Below are 20,880 nucleotides of genomic sequence, written 5' to 3' on the forward strand. Positions count from 1 at the left end.
ATATTGTTATCTTGAAATGATACCTACCACTAATGTGCTGTAGAAATGCCATTAAAACTTCTCAATTGTATGGACGTCTAGTAACATTTCTGCACTTTATTTATGTTGGGGTATTTTCCAAGAGGGGAGGCACTGGCTTAAAAATTGATTAGCTGCAGACTTGGACAGTTCTAATTTATTAGGAGGTTTTTAAAAACAAAGTGGACTAACACAGTGGGATTTTCTAAACAATATAATTTTGGGGAATCTACATCCTGCCGTCTTTCAGTGAAGACTAGACTCTCTGAGAACCTAATGATCTTTCTGAAAACATAGAAGTTGTGTTGGGGCTGGGGGGAATAAATATAAATTGTATTTTCAGAAATTGTTATGCATTGCCAGTGGCACGAAGTTTGACTTCAAAAATTGAGTGTATATTTACAGGCTCTTGTCTTGGGGAAATAGCGTATAGGTCCAGTTGTAATTGTGTGAGACTTCATGAAACCTTAAGGAAATATTTTGTTAGAAGTATGTTTTGCCTCTTAAGATATCCAGATCTGAAGGAAAACTTAATCCAGGAGAATTTTTGTAGCCTTGACAAAGTTTCCTTACAGATGTTAAATTATTTTACCTGTATGGACTTAATCTGATGTTAGGTATATTGCTGCTTAGTGTATTGTTACCCAAGAGATTCTTAAATTCTGATTCAGTGTCCTGAAATGAACAATGTGCTCCTCCAACATCTCTTCATCTGTGTATCTCTTGTATCCCTCCCCCACTCCCCCTCCCCCCCCCCTTTTTTTTTTTTTTTTTAATTGTAGTAACACCCACCCAAAAGTTTGCTCCCAGGGAAAAAGAGCTGTACTGAGCTGTGTTTTGGTAACAGTCTTCCCTGGGTGGACCTGAGAGGCAGGACAGTAGAAAACTGAGGCTGCTGAATGTTTTCTCTGAACAGAGAACAACCTGCAGTTTTTCCTCCAAGTAGCTCTGCATTGCTGTCTGTAGCGCTCCCCATAAGAATGCAACACTGTCAGATTTTATTTGCTGTATAGCAATGTGATAGAGAAGTTCACATTCCTAAAGATTTCTTAGTGGTATGGTAGTGTTCTTCCTCTATACAGGTTGTTTTTACTCTTCCATGACATAATTGATTTTTTGTTTGTTTGTTTTTAATTTAAAGCATGTTAAATTTTCAGGATGGAAGATAATACAATTTTTTTTTTCCTAAAATAGAAAAAATAGTTTGGGGTGAGATTTTTTTGGGGTATTCCTTGATGTGTATGTGTTTTTGTTGTTGTTGCTGTTTGCTTGTTTGATTTTTTTTTTTTTTTACTTTGCTGACAATGTTTGGCAGGATGGAGTTTTCAAGATGAATCTTTCTCCTGATGGAGCTCTTCTGGCAGCTGTTCATTTCTCAGGAAAACTGACGATCTGGTCTATTCCATCTCTCAGACAACAAGGAGAATGGGACCAAACTGATCAGGTAAGAAGGATGTAGAAGTTTAGAAACTTGCAGTATATATCTTAATACCCTGGAGATGTGTTTTCCTAAGAGATGAGAGTAGTTCAGATAACTGTGCTTTAGCTACATACTATCTTTTCAGTCAACTCCAGCTTTTTCAAGAGCCCTATGTTTACTTTTACAATAATATTTAAGAAAAAAAAAAACCAAACAGTTTTGTTGCAGTGAATTTTTCATGAAGCATTTTTGTGCCAAGTGGGTAACACTGGTACAGGTAGACCGAAAGGCTATTTTAAAATACGGAATCATAGCATGGTTTGGGTTGGAAGGGACCTTAAAGATCGTCTAGTTCCAACCCCCCTGCCATGGGCAGGGATACCTTCCACTAGAGCAGTCTGCTCAAAGCTTCATCCAACCTGGCCTTAAACACTTCCAGGGAGGGGGCAGCCACAACCTCCCTGGGCAACCTGTTCCAGTGCCTCACCATCCTCACAGTGAAGGCCATCTTCCTTACATCTAATCTAAATCTACCCTCTTTCAGTTTAAAACCATTGCCCCTCATCCTATCACTGCAATTCGTTAAAGAGTCCCTCCCCATCTGTCCTGTACGCCCCCTTTATATACTAGAAGGCTGCTATAAGGTCTCCCTGGAGCCTTCTCTTCTCCATGCTGAACAACCCCAACTCTCTCATGCTTTTCTCACAGGAGAGGTGTTCCATCCCTTTCACCATTTTCATTGCCTTCCTCTGGACCCACTCCAACAGGTCCCTGTCCTTCCTGTGCTGAGGACCCCAGAGCTGAAAGCAGTACTGCAGGTGGGGTCTCACCAGAGCGGAGCGGAGGGGCAGAATCACCTCCCTTGACCTGCTGGTCAGGCTTCTTTTGATGCAGCCCAGGATATGGTTGGCTTTCTGGGCTGTGAGTGCACATTGTTGAGTCATGTTAGAGCTTCTTGTCGACCAACACCCCAAGTCCTTCTCCTCAGGGCTGCTCTCAATCCACTCATTGCCCAGCCTGTATTTGTGCTTGGGATTGCCCCGACCCAGGTGCAGGACCTTGCACTTGGCCCTGTTGAACTTAATGTGGAGTTCAACACGGGTAACTTTGCATGGTTGAAACCAAATTCTGCTGGATATCTAATGTGTTCATCTATTTCTCCCTCAAAACTTAACTTACTTTCTGCTAGATAATGCTCCAGAATAATTTGTTCATCAGATTGGTATTAGTAAGTCACATGCTTTCTACAGGAATTGTTTGCAAAACTAAGTAGGGGAACTTAAGTTAGGAATCGCCCAGACACTGGCAAACTTTTATGTGACCAGTGTGAATTTAAACACTGGGAGTTGAAAACTAATTAGTTTTCAAGAAAACTAATCCACTTTCTGGGTAAAGATAACACTTTATTTTAATGAGGAAAATGTATCTGCATTTTAAGAAGTGACAAATCTGAAATGATGCGCAGTAGTATGTGAAGTATTCTGGTTTCGCTTGCATTAATTTCTTGACTAATGGATGTGTAAATGCTTATCACTTGAAGTACTGTCTCTTATGTTTTAAACCTACATGACATGAAGCGACATCAAGTCCAAACAGGGTAACCAGTCAAACAGGATCTTTGATCACTAGACATACATGGCGCAAATTACCACCAATATTTCCTACACAGTATTCATCTTGGATGGTTTTATTGTACATAAGTGTGTTTCTTTCTAGAAAATTACTGTAGAATGGAACATTTGCTACTTAGTAGTAAACAGTTGTGTTTTAGTGCATATGCTGATTAATAAATCCACGTTATCTTATCATTAAATATTTGCAGTTTCTCATTCTTCTCTAATTTCCTTTTGCAGGGTAAATCTTTGCACAATGTATTGACTTCTTTAGAGATTCCAGTACAAAATATTTCCTCCATTTTTTGTAGACTGTTTTAAATTCTTCAAGTTTTATGCATTCATATGAAACACAGACAGCTTTTCCCCACACTATATTGAATTTCTCTGCAGTCTGTGCATTGCACAGTAGGTACTGTAAGGTCCACAACAAAACACTTGCTTGACATTACATATAGGCACAGGCTTCTGTAACAAGGAAGAGGACAAAATGAAGATGTCTGCCTTTGGATATCATGATGACTATAAGGTTAACTGAACATTTTCAAGAAAAATGACAAAAAAAAGATAGGCCAAAACCTTTGACTATAGGGAAGACATAAGTCAGTGAATACTTGCAGACATAATGGTATGTTGCCATCCTGAACACCACTGGTACGCTGTTACTTTTTTGCTCTGACTGCAAGAATAAGACTACTGACTTGGAAACATGGCTGTGGTGTTGTGTAGCTTAAGTTTTGGTTCTTATAGGTAAGCAGTCAGATCTGGTTAGGCTGTATTGACTGTGAAACTATTCTGGCTCTGGCTGGGATGGAGTTTGTTTTCTTCACAGCAGCCTGTATGGTCCTAGGTTTTGGATCTGTGACCAAAAGCGTGTTGTTAACACACCAGTGTTTTAGCCGTTGTTCAGTAGTGCTTACACAGCTTCAAGGCCTTCTCTGTTTCTCATTGTTGTCCCCCAATGAGTCGTTTGGGGGTGTTCAACAACCTAGGAGGGGACACAGCCTGGACTGACAGAAGGGATATTCCAGATCATATAAGGTCATGATCAGCAATAAAAACAGGGCAGGGGGAGGTTTTCAGTAGTTAGCCATGGCTCAGAGACTGGGAGGGCATCAGTGTACTTGTGGGAGATGATGAATGACTGCCTTTGCATCACTTGTTTTTATTTTTTTTTTTCTGGCTTGCCTTTGCTTATTAAACTGTCTTTGTCTTGACCCGTGACTGTTCTTGCTTTTGCTCTCCCTCCACTGTCCCACTGGAGAGGGGAGTGAGCAGGTGGCTGTGTGGTGCTTAGCTGTTGGCTGGCGTCAACCTACCCCACCCCAGAAATGTAGTTCCAAGCTTACTTAGGGAAGTACTTTTAAAAAACAAACAAACAAAAGTTCTGCTCCAGTGTTGGCAAAAGCATAGTGTGTGTGTGTATGTATGCATATCTATCTATCTATATCTATTTTTAAGGTACACCTCAGATTTTTGTGAGAATACAGATTTTACTCAAGGATCCTTACAGTGAATTGTTGTATTTTTTCCTTTGTTTTTAACTATAATAAATATGTATTCCGAAGCAGTTTTCAGGACTTTATCATTTGGTGAGGGTGATGTAAAGGAGTGTCCTGGTTTCGGCTGGGGTAGAGTTAATTTTCTTTCTACGAGCTGGTATAGTGTTATGTCTCGGATTCAGTATGAGAAGAACGTTGATAACACACTGATGTTTTCAGTTGTTGCTAAGTAGTGTTTAGTGTAAAGTCAAGGATTTTTCAGCTTCTGATGCCCAGCCAGCAAGAAGGCTGGAGGGGCACAAGAAGCTGGGAGGGGACACAGCCAGGACAGCTGACCCAAACTGGCCAAAGGGGTATTCCATATCGTGTGACATCATTCCCAGTATATAAACAGGGGGAGTGGGGCTGGGAGGGGTTGCTGCTCGGGAACTAGCTGGGCATTGGTGGGCGAGTGGTGAGCAATTGCACTGTGCATCACGTGCTTTGTATAGTCCAATCCTTTTATTATTATTATTGTAATTTTTAATTGTTATTATCTATTTTAATTGTTATCACTATTAGTTTCTTCCTTTCTATTCTATTAAACTGTTATCTCAACCCATGAGTTTTACTTTTTTTTTCTTTTTTTCTTTTTTTTTTTCTTTCTTTCTTTCCTGATTCTCTTCCCCATCTCACTGGATGGGGGGAAAGTGAGTGAGCAGCTGTGTGGTGCTTAGTTGCTGGCTGGGGTTGAACCATGACAAGGAGTATTTGGTTTTTGGCTGTTTTCAGAATGATTTTTACAGCTGAATCTAGTGTCCAAATATAATGGATATTTCCATAATGTGCGTGATTCTTACTTAATTGTTACCCAAACATATTTGTTAAATTAACTTTAAGTGGCCTCATGTTTACTTTCAATTAGTACACCGTTCTCTTTCTACTAAAAAATTAAGTCTGAAAATCACTTTCTGCTTGACCCAAACCTGCTTCGTTTGTCTGAGCTGTATAATCTACCTGTACTTCTGCTGCATTGCGGTTAGGGGCAGGATTATTGTCATCTATATTTGTCTAGTTCCTATGTATTCTGATATTACTTAAATAAAGTTTAAAAAAAACCAATGCAGCAACAGCTTACTAATTCTAAACATTGTATTGCATCATTAAATACTGCTGTTTCTCTTGCTGCACTAGTCTTGGAAGGGGCTTTATAATTATGAAAATAACCAGAGTAAATACTTAACAGCACTGTACTAGGCTAGTACTCAGGAACACTATACAGAGCAAACAGGAGGACTATTTTGGAGATTTTTCTTTTATATGCTTGCAGTCCTCTGTATAGACATAAAAAGCAAACACTTGGTGGGCTTCTGATTGCTGGAGAGCCTTTATTTCAGAAATCTTTAGGGTATGATTACTGTTTAATGCTGACTAGGCCAGGTCTGATGGTACTCTTCTAATAGGGTGTTTTAGGAATCCAGAAGTCTATTTTGCTATGTTTGGGGGTTTTTTTTTTTTTTTTTTTGTTTTTTTTTTTTTGTTTTTTTTTTTGTTTTTTTTTTCATAATTTAACTGTCTGGAGGAAAGTACAATGTCACTACGGCAGCTGTATGTTTTACGTTCAGGAAAAATTTGAATTTATGGAGAGCATTTTCATTGAAAAGTGTGTGGATCAGCACAGATCATCTGTGTTACAAAGATTTACTTACATATACTTACTCTTTTGTCTCACACTTTTTTTGTTTTTAGCCTGGTTATGATGAGATCAACCCAGACTGGAGACTCTCTAGTGAAAAAAGAAAGAAAATAAAAGGTGTGTGGTACAGTTAAATCATTATTTTATACTATTGTGTAGTTAAAAATATTTATGTGAATATACAAAGATCTGAAATGGCTTAATTAAATCTCAGTTAGAACAGTTGCCAAAATTATATGTATGATTTGAATTTGCGGCATGGCATAGCTAAATGAGTGTCACAATAGTTTTTCTTTAAAATTCTCTTAGGAATACTTTTGTGGCCATAACCATAAATAAAATGATATTTAAGTGCAGGACTTAATTTATTATTAATCATATGATTATGACTGTAGAATGCTGAACATTCAGCAGACGTCTCAGCTTGTATCAGAAGCCACTACCTCATAATATTGTAGGTGACACATTATTAGTTGACAGTTTAAAACCTAAACTTACCTCTACCTTTTGTTTCTATGAATGTCTAATTAATTAGTCTTGAAAGCTAATGTAATTTAAAGATACTAGTTTAAAATTCTAAACCAAAAGGGCTTTGTTTCCTCCAACTGGATTTGCCTCATGTCAGTCTCTTTATTGTTTTCCCAAAATCCAGGCTACCATGTGCAGCCATTTATCACCTGGTTAGGTTATTGCATGGCTCTTCCAAGAGTGCAGAGATCAATAGCTATTCCATGATCCATTCACTACTGCTTGTATACATCTATATTACTAAAAGATCCCTGTTCTTGTACTGTTTTTCTTGGTGATTCTGTCTTTGGGTTAACTCATTTGACCTTCATGGGTAGACTGCTGACTAAGCACCCAAGTGGTAGAAAAGTGGTAAGCTGATCTGTTTCTCAGTGCTGTTTGGGGAAAGATCATTTTCATCGGAGAGGTGGGAAATGACACTGTAGTGAACAAGTGAGCTAAGTCTCTGCTGAACATTTTGTCCCAACATCCAGTTACCATAATCAAAGCAGTCTTAGAAATGTCACAGCTTCCATCCTCAGTTATGGTGACTTTTGTTTGTTTGTGTTGTTGGTTAATCTTCTTAACAACCTCATCTTGTAGGCTGTTTCAGGAGCCTTGTTCATAGTTGTCACTTGTCCTCAAAAGCAGTGTAACCTTGATTTTCATCAGTATTATGTTTGTTGCCAGGGAGACTTGGTCAAGGATGGCCTGGGAAGTATTGAAGCAGATCTTTATCAAATATCTAAAATTTGTTATATTTTGTGCAAGTAAATCAGTTTACTGTGAATTCTTTTTCCAAATAATATTAAAAAATAATTACATTCACAATTAAGTGATTTTTTTTTTCCTCCTCAACAGCTTTATTTAATGCAGAACTGATTTAGTAAAATGTAATTGATCTAAACTACAAACTTAGTGAACCAAGGATGTATATACAATAATAAAAGTTTGTTAAATTAGGCCATCAGATAAAATCTTTTAGTAATTGAAGCTACTTCTGTTCTTATCTGGTGTTTGTTTTTCATTGTATGGTGCATTCTTATTTATTTATTTTAGATAAAGAATCCTATTACCCATTGATAGATGTAAATTGGTGGGCAGATAATTCTGTCATCTTGGCTCGTTGCTCTGGTGCATTGACTGTGTCATCAGTCAAGACGTTAAGAAACTTGCTGGGAAAGTCATGTGAATGGTTTGAGAGTTCTCCTCAGGTCACTTCGGCTCATGATGGAGGATTTCTAAGTCTGGAGGTGAGGAGGGTGCACAAGCAGATACCTTTTTGGAAAGCTTTGCTTTTGTGTATGTAATCCTAAGGGTGGTGTGTGTGGTGTGGTTAAAAAAAAAATATATTATTATCATTACTAACAGAAAAAGTGATTCTGTTTCCTCATCTCTAGGTAGGTATTGCAGGGAAAATCTGAACTTGCTGCAACTTAACTGTCTTAATAAAAACTTGTCAAAACTTGTGGAGAGTAGTAGCAGAACTCCGAGAAGGCTCAGTCTGAATGAGAGGAAATCTTGCTGCAGGAAACAGTTCATGTTGACAGTTTTCACTGCTTTGTATGTTAGTGCATTTGAAGAATACTGCAAGCATCCCTCTCCCATTTTGAAACAGATGCCTCTTACAGAGGGAGTGTATTTAAAAGAAATGAGGAACACATTTAAATTAAGACAAAGCCATGTAAGCGATCTATTTTTTGTTTATCATTAGTAGGATTCCAGGAAGGAGTATAACATAATGAAGTTTACCAGGAATTTTCTCTGAAACTGAGAAAATTACTCTTTCCTAAGGCTTATACTGAAATAGGTCTTAAACATCTTAAACAACAGCTTAAAATAATATTTATCAGAATATCTCAATACGTACCAAAGCTTGCATGTATGTTTTTGGCAAGTTTTATTATTCTGGAAATAAGATACAGCCAGTGACTGGCATATTAACAGCCTAAGGATGTAGTCTGAGATTCCATTTGCATTGAACAGAAAACCTTGCTTTGCAAACTGTAAGAGTTGAAAACATTGCTGTATGCTGCAGTAAGCTGTATAGCAGTGTACAAAGATGTCTCCATAGTTCTGTCCTGCCTGGGGTGGTGTAGCACGTCTAGTGTAATAGCAGGTTACTATTAAGAAGCTTTCACTCTTGCTTCAGTATTTAAGGGATGAAGCCTCAGATCTAGGAGACAGATGTAGTCAGGGTTTGTGGGGCACGTTAAGCAAGCTGAGAAATAAAAGGTTTAAAGGAGAAGGGGAAGAAGGATGTTCATTCTGAAATTTGAAGTACTGGAAGTGGAGATGTACTCGATTCTTATCAAACTAGTTGAGGTGTACTAGGTGGACACTTCATATTCGTATTTTCTGTGCAGTGTGAGATAAAACTTGTTCCAAAAAGATCACGCTTGGAGAGCAGGCCTGGTGATGAAGATGAGGGAGAAGATGACTCTGACTTGGATGATGAAACTTCTGCTAAGGACAGATACTTTAGCTACCTAAAGCAAGGCCTGTACTTTGTGACAGAAATGGAACGATTTGCTCCTCCACGGAAACGTCCACGTACTATTACAAAGAATTTCCGCCTTGTCAGTTTGAGATCCACAACTCCAGAGGAACTGTACCAGAGAAAAGTAAGTATAGAAGGAAAGGTCATATCTCTCTTAATCAGCTTTATTTAGAAAGAACTTTTTATTTTTCTGTTAATTCTTGCTATATTAACAGAAGGATTTAGACACGTATTTCTAAGGGTCTCTTAGCTGAGAGTGTACTGTGTTACCTAATCAAAGGGATCACTGTTTAAAACTAGCATTATTATAAATTCAAATGAGATGGTGTTTGAAGGTTACTGAGGAGACACTGCACATCATTAGCTTGGCCAGACTTGGAAGTGTACTCGTGAGTGTTTACAAATAATGAAGGACCTGGCAAATATATTGAATGAAATTAGTTTGGCTTGTTATTGGCTAGGGAATGGTGTGATGTGAATATAGTTTACTTGAATGTTTTTTCAGGCATAAATACAAATTAGGCCTGTGACTCACTCTTACTGAACAGATATTTCTTCATTTTTAAGACTACTTTATGCAGTACTTTGTCTAGCCATTTCAGTTGTTCTGATGGTAAACCAGCCTATAGCTGTTAGAGTTTCCACGGAGTGCTGATGTCGTACCGGTTACCTAAATAACTTCTTCCTTTTTCTTGAGGAAAAATCTCTCATTTTCTAGAGGTGACCATAAGATCTGAGTCTTACTCATCTGTATCTTGAGCCATTCTCTTTCCTACCTGCTTAAGCATACCCACAGTAATTATGCCTCTACCTGTTTCAACACACAGAATTAATAATTAATAATTGATCATTTAATATGGAAATCAGATGACTTTCATTTTCATGTGTTTGCTTTTTAGATTGATAATGAAGAATATGGGGAAGCTTTGTCTTTGGCTCAAGCATATGGCCTTGATTCTGATCTTGTATATCAAAGACAGTGGAGGAAGTCGGCTGTTAATGTTGCTTCAATTCAAGACTACTTGGTGGGTTTGTTTTTTTGTGACTTTTAGGCTTATCAGAATGGCTGCGTTAGCTTTACAGAAATTGAGTTCTTAATTGTGTTCTAATTTATGCAACATAAATTGGTGGCAATTTGGAGAGCTGTCCTGCAAATTCCATTTCATGTCATGTGGAAGAGAGTGATCTTGTTAATTTAACTGAAGGCCTGATCTAGAGACCTTGGAAGTTAATGTAAATATTTCAAGTATCTTGTAATTTCTGTTAATAGCAGCTTGCTTTCTCTGATGTAATATCTCTCCACATGCAGCAGTACATTGTTGCCTGGCAAATTAGTAATAATTGGAAATACAAAGCATTTAACTAGTGTCCAAGTATTTTAGAAAATTAAATGGGAAGGTGAGGTTGGTATCAGTAGCTATATAGCAAAGTTTGAATAACAAAAGTTACAGTGAACTCTGCTACCTGTAAGTGGAGCTTTTCAGTAGAATCCAAGATGGTTTTTTTTGGCTTGGAAGAAAGACTTCAAACTCAGCAGACAAGCATTGTCAAAGCTGCACAAACTAATGGTGCTATAGGGTAAAGTCTTCCAAGAGGTCAAGAGAAATATAATCTAATTTGTTTTTTTTTTTTCAAGTCAGATATTAATTGAATGTCAAAATAAGATTTTTACAGGTAGCCATTCTTCATGTACTATGTAATCTCAACTGAAGATCAGCAGATAATGCCAATAATATTTTGTGACCCTTGTGTGCCTCTTCTGTCACAGAATCCTATTGGTATGTGAAGAGATCGATACTGAAAATGACTCTGGTGCTATTGTGGAATACACTTGGTTTATAAAAACTGCATTTTAGCCCCAAACCAACCCATTTTATGTAGTGTAAGGAGGATTGTTACTAGTTAGGGGATACAAATAATAACTTCTGTTCCAGTTATTGTGAAAGTTCTGCTAAATTATTTGGCATTTCTGTGTCGTTTTCTGCCACATATACTCTGAGGGATTTATGCTTTTTTGCATTCTCACCTCTTTTGTTGGTTCACATTGTCAATCATCAGATTAACTTGACGTTTTCTGAAGTGGAAGAGACACACTGGAAGATTTTAACATCTCTGGTTTCATTGCTTTGGATTGAAGTATATAACGTTGTGTATGCTCTTGTTCTTGGACAGAGTAAAATTAAGAAGCGTGCATGGGTTCTTCATGAATGCTTGGAAAGAGTTCCAGAGAATGTGGATGCTGCTAAGAAGCTGCTTCAGTATGGCTTGAAAGGCACAGACTTGGAGGCTCTTGTGGCCATAGGAAAAGGAGAAGATGGCGGCAGGTGTGAGAAGAGTATTTTTTTGTTTGTTTTCTTTTCAAAGAATGGTGTATGAAGTCTTTTCTAATAATTTCGTAAAATTTTATCAACCACTAATGACAATGTTAAGATGCTTTTGCAGGACATAAAGAAAGGTAATTCTTTGAATCAAAGTATTCTAAAGATGTCCACAAGGTACCTGTTCTCACTTTGCCTTTGTAAAAGGTAAAATCACTGTTTATTTTGTACTGCATTTTCCTTCTTCTCTGGATGCCCTTTATTTTCTTCAGCATAATTTCTGATGTCACTTTTTTCCTATGAGAATCTGTTTCTGTTCCACTTCTGGAATCTGCAGCTACCCCTATAAACGCATTTTGTTGTATGTCTTAATTGTTGTAATAATCCTCTGTTGTTCAAGTGGGGAGGGGAGCAACGAAAAACACAGTGGGTCAGTCAGCAAATACATGCAGAGACAATTCTTCTCACTATTCAGTTCCTGGTGGTAGAAATAGAAGAAGCCGTTCTTTCTTTGTGCAGTCATCTATTACCATTGTACGCTGTGGAGCTGTTGCCAGTCCCAGTGCTACTTGTGGTATTTAGAAACTTTTATCAACCATCATAGCTATGTGGTTTGTGCTTTGGTTTTTTTTGGTTTGTTTTAGGGAGGGAGTGGAAACGAGATGATGCCTCTTGTTGGCTTGTGATGAGTGTCCACTGCTTTACGACAGCAAAACTCAGTATTATCTTTTTATATAAAAGCTTAGATTTTTAGTCAAGACATAAATGGAAAGCTCTGTTAGTATGTTTATTCAAAACCTAGTTTATTATATCTTTTTCTTTTAATCAGCATTATTGGTTTTGTCTTCCAGATTTATCTTACCGGGGGAGGTGGACATTGAAATTCCCTATGAAGACCTTTTATCACCAGAGGAAGAAATGGATACTAGAAGAGAAAAAGAGGCCAAGAAACGTCAAGAACTGCTCTTATCAGTAAACTTCTCAAAGTAAATGAAATGTTAGGCCATGTTTTATTCAGAGTTATAGGTTTATTATAACTACACAGTTGCAAGAACGTAATTACTCTCATGTATATTATTCCTAATAGGAAAGTGGTTTAAATTTTAATTGGCATTATATTGTGTCAAAGTTCTTGGTTTACTTAATTTCTTGATATATTCCAGTGCACAGTCACTAAAATGTGTAACTGTTGTCTTCATATGCACATGATGTACAAGATCAACTGCAAGCATGAAAATTCCTGTTTTGAACACAGGCTGACACTGGAACAAAAAGAACTCTGCCGTAGCAGGCTGAAGCTGTTAACTTACCTTGATCGCCTTGAAACCTATGAGGTGAGCAAACTTGTTAACTGGCTACAGTTCTTTTGAGTTCTCATTCCATAGGTGTTCCTGTGACTCTTTCGTCACATTGTCATATCTTTTTTGTTATATATGGTAGTATTAATGTTTATAGTCTTCTTGAAATCCTACAGTCTTTTGCTTGAGAAAAAGTAAGCTGTTTCCTGTTCAAGCTATCCTGTTTCTCCTGTTTTACTGTTGTTGCAAATGGCTGGCTTCTAGTGTTGAGAGGTACAGTTGGGCAGAAGCCTGCTTTGAACATGCTGTGTCTGCAGGGAATTAAGTTATGCAACAACATGGGATGTGGAGTATGGTGCAGGATTACTACAATTTCCCTCTGTCAGTCTAATTAGCAAGTTCTATTCAGATTCTATAACACATTTTTTTCTTCCATGAGCTTACCAAAGTGAAAGTTTTTGAAATGTCAAACTGTATTTTGCTTAGTTTTTTAATTTTAATTTTGCAGTTGGCGCAAGTTACATAATAACTTTTACCACATCTCTTTAACTAATGATGTCTAAACACTAATTAAGGCAGGGAATTGTCTTAGTTTATCAATGAAAAATGCATCTGTTTTTTTCATAGTGAAACAAATAAAAGCCAGTATGCTTTTCCACATGTATCTCATACTTATTCATCCTAAGATAAAGAAATGTGTAGACTTTTTGATGCTTTTCTAAATCTTGCATAAAAATATCCCTTATAAGGTTTGGTGGGTTGGTTGGTTTGTTTGTTTGTTTGTTTGGTTTTTTAGGAAATCCTTGGAGGGCCTCATGCAGCTGAACAGAACTATGATGGTGAATTCTTCAAGAAGTTCAGAAATCAGAATATTGTACTTTCAGCAAGAACTTATGCTCGGGTATTAATATTTATTTTGCTAGAATATAATTTTGTTTTGGTATTGCTGTTTGCACTTAAGTGCATTTTTCCCCCCCCTTCGAACTTGGCTGAACCTCAGTGGGAATTTAAGAGGTGGGGGGTGTATTTATTTGATTGTGAATAAATAAATGCAGTGACCCTGAGCTAATTTTCTTTATTGCTAAAGAAAATTTTCAAATTAAATGTTTGTTGTATGACCTAAGCTTACATTTCTTGCTCATTTTCAGTCTAAATCAGTCTTAAGTTAGTTCTGCAACATAATGTTTTGCTCTTTAGGAAAGCAATGTCAGAGCCCTGGAAATTTTGTTCACTTTCCATGGATCAGCTTTACTTCCACACAGACAAGCAATTCTCTCCAATTTTCCAGAGACTACTTCACCACATGAATATGCTTTCTTGTTGCCTGAAGCTTGGTAAGGATGTGTCAATGGATATTAACTTAAAAAAAAAAAAAAAAAAAAAAAAGAAGATTTTTAGGTTAATACTTAAATTAGTTTCCATATATGGCAATCTGCTGTTGATTATTACCTGTAATCAATAGAGCAGCTTTGTTTTTTATGTACTTGACCAGTATTCATATTCTGCTCTACTTTGTGCCATTCATGGAAACCTTTTGGTCTCTTTTGGTTATTATCAGGAAAGTAGGGACTTTAAATGTTCTTGTCTCCATTACACATAAGAGGAAGCATGGCCTTTTCTGACCTGAAACTGTCCAGATTTTCACAGGTGTAAGTACAAGTCTAACTGGTTTGTAGTAACAGCCAGTGTTGGGAAATTAATAATACAAGTGTTTAGCTCCCTGGAAGCAATTACATTTTTCTGTATTTGTTTTGAAACATAATTTAACACTTAAGCAGTCAGTAACTTCAAAATCATCAATCTTCTTGATACTGATTCTTATGCAGCTTGCTAAGGTAGAATTATGAAAAGCTTTAAATCCAGACTTTGCTATTCTTTCATTTCAGCATAAAATGTTAGTTTACTGTCAATTTCATATACATTTTCATAAGAGAGTCTTCCTTGAACATCATAATAATGTTCTGTGTATTAATTAAAAGAATTTTTTGCTTCTACAGTGTTTCTTTCAAACATTTCAAATTATGAAATTAGTTTTGAAGCGTATTGTTCTGTGCCCGTAAAGAATTGGGCAGATTCATTATTTCATATTTTACAATAGACTTTGAAGACTTACTTCAGAGGGGTACTTTTTGGAGTAGCTAATAGATTTTTTTTTTTTTTTTTTTTTTTTTTTTGGTAGTCTTCCAGCATTGTAGTTAAGTTTTTCACTTCGAAGTTTTAATAGACCCATTTGGATAAGTCTTCATGTAGAAGAGGGTTTTTTAATTCATCAAGTTATTCTCCTGACATTTTTCCTAGCTTATAATACTTATCACTTCAGTCCTTTCTGAGCAGAAGTTATGATTTCATAATATCTAATACTTACCTGTGCCCTTTTTCTTGTGTTGGTAGTATTAGGAACACAGTTAGTTAGCTATGGTGTGAAAACACTTGTCTTACGCTTTTTTTTTAAGGTAACAGTTAGGACCATGAAGAGAAATGATTGCAGTGTTTATAAAATTGGTAAAATATATTCCAATTTTCTCTTTCGTTTCGATAAGATTTATAATGTGGGAGGGAGGGAAGGAGGGTTGTCTTAAATGTGGTTATGATACTTCGTTGGTGTTCATAAACATGTTCCTCTTCTTTCTGAAGGGTTGTTTGTTCTTGGTTTTGGCTTTTTATTTTGTTGTTGTGGCTGGTTGGTTTGTTCAAGAAACTGACTTATGTGCCAAGAGGCAAAATGACAGTTAAAATAAAACATTTCACCAGTGATCTAGTAGTAAAGATGTGAAGTTATGGGTTAAGAACTTAGTTTTGTCTGCTGTTGAAAAATGGAATTATGTGGTTTGAATCTTTATTCCCGTGGCAGACAGAACTTTCCAGTGCTAGGATCAGGTATGTGCAGGTTCACCCCCCCCGCCCCCCGCCTCAGGTTGCAGAACAGATAATACTGTATGTCTTTAAAATGTTTGTCTTTGGACAGCTACAAAATGGGGATAAGAGCAAATCCTATATACACAAATCCCATATACTTATGTACTGTATATTTGATCTAACTTTTTCTGAAGCTGTTTCCCTGTTACAAAACTGATTAGTCACATAGTAAGCTGTCACATTGCTAAGTACAGTCCCTAAAACTCTATTTTATTAATGTAATAGAATTAAATATGTATTGATGAAAATATCTACTAATGAGAATAGTATACTAATGAAATTGTACAACTTAAACTTAAGTGACATGTTCTTACTAATTTAAAAAGTTGTTTTTAGAAATGGGATGAGTCTGCCCCCAGTCCAAATAGTTTCAGCTTCTGGCAGTTGTTGTTTCATGTAAATCAGAGAGAATTGAAGTTCTTGGTCATTTAAGTGAGTTTATTGGGCCTTTTAGTTCTAGCATTTATTTTGTAAATGGGTTATTAGTATGAATAGAATTACTGGAATTCTGTAGATACGTAGTTGTTGTTGTTATGAAATACAGTTTAAATGTGTGCTATCTAGCTTACTTGTCTGTAGAACACAATATGTAGACATAATTTGCCTTAAATTAACTGATTGAACAAGGTTATGATGCAGCTTATTAAACTATTTTGTTCCCACGTAATATTAAAAAGTTGCAAGTACTGACTAATTAATGAACTTCTGAACAGAGGGAAAACATTGTAAAAAATATAAACCCCAATGTTCTAATTAGTAGAAAAAATGTCTGCAGCATTACAACTTAGTGTCTCTTCAGTTTATGCAGCTTGTAGTTACAGTGGTCTTGGAATAAGGGGTGAGAATGATTCAGTCTGTCCTCGTGAACTTTGACTCTAGACAATCTTGTAAAGGATTCTGAGTCAGGAAATGACTTAGTCTGGTTTTCCTTTTTAAATTTCACACTGTTGCAGTTATGAAATAGGGTGTATGCTGGATATTGGAAGGATTTTCTACTTTCAGCTGCAAAAAAAGACAGATTTCTCTTGTGATTTCTTTTAGCTCATTGTTTTCCTGAAAATTCAAGGCCATAATTCTCTGTACCAAGAGATTTCAGTAGGGTAATTGGTTGCTGTGGTGCATGTGATGAGACCACTAACATGGACCAACTGCATGATGGTGCCAGTGTTAAGAGTGCACCCTGCCCTGATGGCCTTGCTTAAGGAATGCCTTGTTGATTCCTTCAGTGCTTGGTCTCCTGCAGCTCAGACCTCTTGCTGAGCAGTGTGCAGCTCTGGAGGCAGAAAAAATTTTGGTGGAGGAAGAAAAAATACTATAGTTTGTCTTCCAGGTCTTCTTCATACATGGACCTGTGTGTGTGTAGGAAGAAGTACTGCTGGGAATTGACCATACTGTGTCTGTGTATATGGAGCACTTCAAATGATCGGAGGCTTGATTTGCAGCTGGAGCTCCCTGAGGTGACACCTATCTTTACAGAAATTCAGCACATTGCTCTGTGTTCTCTTAGTTCCTCCATTGATAGGGGAATCTGGCTAAGGAAAAACTTGAGATTGTATAGCAGGTGCTGCCTTGTTTGTGCATGGAACAGGTGAGGTGGGACAAACAGGCACCTCTAGCTATTGCCAAGGCAAAAGCATTGAAACCCAATTGCTTGCTGTACACCACCACCACCGTGAAAGCACACAGAAGTGCTATATCTGAAGAATGTCATTGCCTATGAGAAATGTTTTTGTAAATGTTGCATTATAACTGTCATTTCCTTTTGTCTGGAGCTTCCAGTTCAGCTGCAGATAGTAAATTCTAAGTACCTAGTGAAAGAAAGACTTGTTTTGCCAGTGTGTTCTGTAGGCATAAAGCAGTTGTTTTTCTTGTTACTGGCACATGTCATTTACATTAGGATGGCATTTAGAGGCCAGTGTCACAAAAATTTTAAGGTCTTATCAGTCAAGGCAGAGTTGGCATAACAAATTGGGAAAAAAAGTAGAAGAATTTTTTTTTTTTTTCCTGTCTTCTGGGTGAGGTTGCTAGGAAATAACACTTTTTTTTTTTTTTTTTTTGTATCTGCTTGTAAAAGGTCTCAAGTGGTAGATATACTTTTATTTCTTGTTTTGGCACATGTTTAGTAGCTTAGCATCTTTAGGGGTCGCTCTCAGAACTGTTCAGGATGAGGTTTGTAATGTCTGAGCAGAGGATTTATGTATTCATGAGACTCTTGAAGGCTGCGAGTTATATAAGCTCAACAGCTTCCGGAGTTGAGAAGGAATGTGAAATACTAAGATGCATCGGTGGCTCCACATGCCTATCGGCTTCAAACTGGTATTGTGATAGACTGACATTACTCAGTAAAGTGTTTTTGCAGAATTGTGATTGTAATGTTTTCCTACTTTTCGTATTATTTCTCAGCTTCTTTTCTCTGCTGTCTCTTAGTCATTGGGATTCATGCTCCTTCTCAAAGACCCATCAGATGCACAGACTTCATCTGTTAAGACAACTACAGTGAAGGTGGTAAAAGTTTAGCTATTCAAAGGAGATAGCTCTTTCTAATCTCTGTTTAATAGCTACAGCTAGCGTTCTTAGTCTATAGTTAAGACTGTTGCCCTCAGGTTTTTAAAGGTGATCTCAGAGGAAAATAATGCTTTACCACCATTATAAATACATAACCAGAGTCTTTTTCCTTTTCTTTTAATTTTCTTATCCTTTTTACTACATATTGCAACATTACCGCTCACATTTTAAACTCGCAGAAGTTGGGAAATCCAAATGTATTGTTCCCTCAACAGCCATAAGTCTGCTATATTGCACATTACATTACTAGTAAAAATCTTCCCTCTAAGGTAGCAACTTTTTATATGTTTCTTCTTTTTCTCCTTAACTTTCTCAAATACTGGTTTTCAATCATGGCTTAAAGTGAATTTTTGCTGGAGAGTTGTGGATGAACTCCATTTGCCTGATGAACTGAGGTAGGAGTGGAAATACCTCTTCTAAAAATGTAGTGAAGCTTTTAAAACCTGAAAATTTCCATGTGGTTGACTCTCATCTATGAATAGATAAATACTACACAATTAAACTAAGAGGTTCATAGGCAGTTAACTTTGCCTTTCCATAATGATATCTTCTGAACTAGGTTTTTAGTTATTGCCTGTGGCATTGCAGTTTCGATAAAGCTCTTACGGCTTCATCTCTTCTCTTCTTAGTATACATATATAAATAGGTTTGATGACTGAATGTCTGCAGAACTGTCTAATATATAGTTCTCATTTTTTTGTATTAGTTTTTCTTCTCTTTTGAAGCTGAAATTTTTTTGTTTGTTTTTGTTTTTTTTCTTTTCAGTGTAGTTCAGAAGTGTTTATGTTAAAAGAATTAATCCCATGGTCAATTCTTTTTGTTTGTTTGAATTCATTTGAGTAGTGGTACAGTGAAATAAATTAGGGCATAATTTTTTATATGCGCTTCTCCTTTATACAAAGTGAAAGAAGAAAAACAGTTTAGAGGTAGAGGGATCAATGTAGTTAATATTATTTCAAGGATGTGTTTGGGGAAAAAAAATCTCAGCTCTTACCTTCCACTATGAAGTAGAAAAAAAAAAACTTTTGAGGGTAAGATTACCTTGTCATGATGGCACTTGTGTTCCTGTCTGGATTGACTTCTGGTAGGAGTGGGGAAGGTCCTTGTGGTCCATGAGCACTTAAAGGCTGAGAGGGCTGCATGTGTTCAGCACGGAGAAGCTTTCAGGTAGGCCGGTAGCAGCCTTTGCATACCTTCCTATAGCATGTGAGCTGAATTATGCTTGTGCTGTTTATCCACAGATCATTAACAGGATCTTTTTCATATTTCTGGCTTGTTCATGCTTGACCTGTCCTGTCTTCATCTACCACATGTGTCTTTTGCCTGCATAGTCCTGAACTGTACCTTGGCTTGCCTTCCCCAGTCTTCTCGTGAAAGTATATTGCTGCTATTGTCTTATTTGTCACCTTTTTACAGGGTTCAGAACAAAATTTCTTCCATGAACATTCATTATGCTTTATAAATGTACAGTTCTGAAGAGGGATTTTCACTATATGGTGGCAGACAGCTTTGATCTTGCTCTGAGTTCATCTGAGTCTTTAGAATAGCCCATTTTGATTTTGTGAAAGCTATTGCCTCACAATTTTAATTGTATACACAAAGAAAAAAAACATAGAGAGCTTCTAAACTGTGGTGTTGATAGAGTTTTCTGATATTTAGATTATTCAGTCTAGGTTGTTTTAGGAGGGAAAAAAAACGTTCCCCTCTCTCCAAATTCTTTTAAAGGTTAACCACATCACTAAAACATAGCTTGATTTGTTTATGCAAAATTAGATTTAACTTTTCTCCTCTGGTGGCAGAGTTGCTTCAAAAGACCTGTCATCGCAGTATGCACAGCAGGAATTCTGAAGGGTAGTTAACTGTGGCAGCCAAAAGCAGCTGTGATACCTTTTCCACTAGATTATGCAGATCAGTTTTCCCAAAATGTGAGGTGTTTTTGGCACTCTGCTTTAGGCAGCAGTTGTACTTCAGTCTTGATGACTTTGTCATACGTGCTATGGATATTCCTGGAAAATGAAGAGCTTTTCTCTCTGCCCAGCACTTCTGTATCACATAGAATATCGAGTAATTGGAAACCTAAAAATATGTGTAATCAGTTACATAGTTGAATTTACTAATGCACTACTGAACTACTGTAATGGTAGAAAAGAATGTTTTCATGCAATATGAAAAATGCAGTACGTCTCATAGCTGTTTAAGACTACATATTTGGGATGCACTTCTTATTATATTTTATCCTTAGTTATAGAATAATTGTGATATAATAAAACTGTTTCAGAGCCATAAGAATTGCAGAACAACAGAAACTGGCACTGATTTCCCCCTTGTTGTCTGAGAAGATACAGACTTTGGACAAATGAGTTTCTGGATTAAATTAAAAAAGAACATTTTATAAAACTTCCCTTGCAGATCCTGCATATATACAACTATATCTATATTATGGAGGCATTAAAAATAGGCTATATATATCTGTATGTAGTGGGATTATGGAAGTGCTAATTTGAATGTGAAGTCTAAAATAATTTACAGTGTACTTACAGTAAAATAT

At 36.8% G+C, this 20,880-nt stretch overlaps 1 protein-coding gene across 1 annotated transcript in view; it reads left to right on the forward strand.

The window, feature by feature from the left end:
• Nucleotides 1–20,880, forward strand: part of NBAS (neuroblastoma amplified sequence) — a 190,367-nt gene that overhangs the window by 22,044 nt on the left and 147,443 nt on the right. Inside the window, exons 12-21 of the mRNA XM_010566655.1 lie at nucleotides 1,334–1,462; nucleotides 6,282–6,345; nucleotides 7,795–7,988; nucleotides 9,102–9,359; nucleotides 10,135–10,260; nucleotides 11,408–11,559; nucleotides 12,405–12,539; nucleotides 12,809–12,887; nucleotides 13,648–13,752; nucleotides 14,049–14,185. Of these exons, the coding sequence (XP_010564957.1) occupies nucleotides 1,334–1,462; nucleotides 6,282–6,345; nucleotides 7,795–7,988; nucleotides 9,102–9,359; nucleotides 10,135–10,260; nucleotides 11,408–11,559; nucleotides 12,405–12,539; nucleotides 12,809–12,887; nucleotides 13,648–13,752; nucleotides 14,049–14,185 (1,379 nt within the window). The remainder of the gene's footprint in view (nucleotides 1–1,333; nucleotides 1,463–6,281; nucleotides 6,346–7,794; nucleotides 7,989–9,101; nucleotides 9,360–10,134; nucleotides 10,261–11,407; nucleotides 11,560–12,404; nucleotides 12,540–12,808; nucleotides 12,888–13,647; nucleotides 13,753–14,048; nucleotides 14,186–20,880) is intronic.

Source organism: Haliaeetus leucocephalus, unplaced genomic scaffold (assembly GCF_000737465.1).
Source record: "Haliaeetus leucocephalus isolate CR32 unplaced genomic scaffold, Haliaeetus_leucocephalus-4.0 Scaffold217, whole genome shotgun sequence".
Taxonomy (NCBI): Eukaryota; Metazoa; Chordata; class Aves; order Accipitriformes; family Accipitridae; genus Haliaeetus; species Haliaeetus leucocephalus.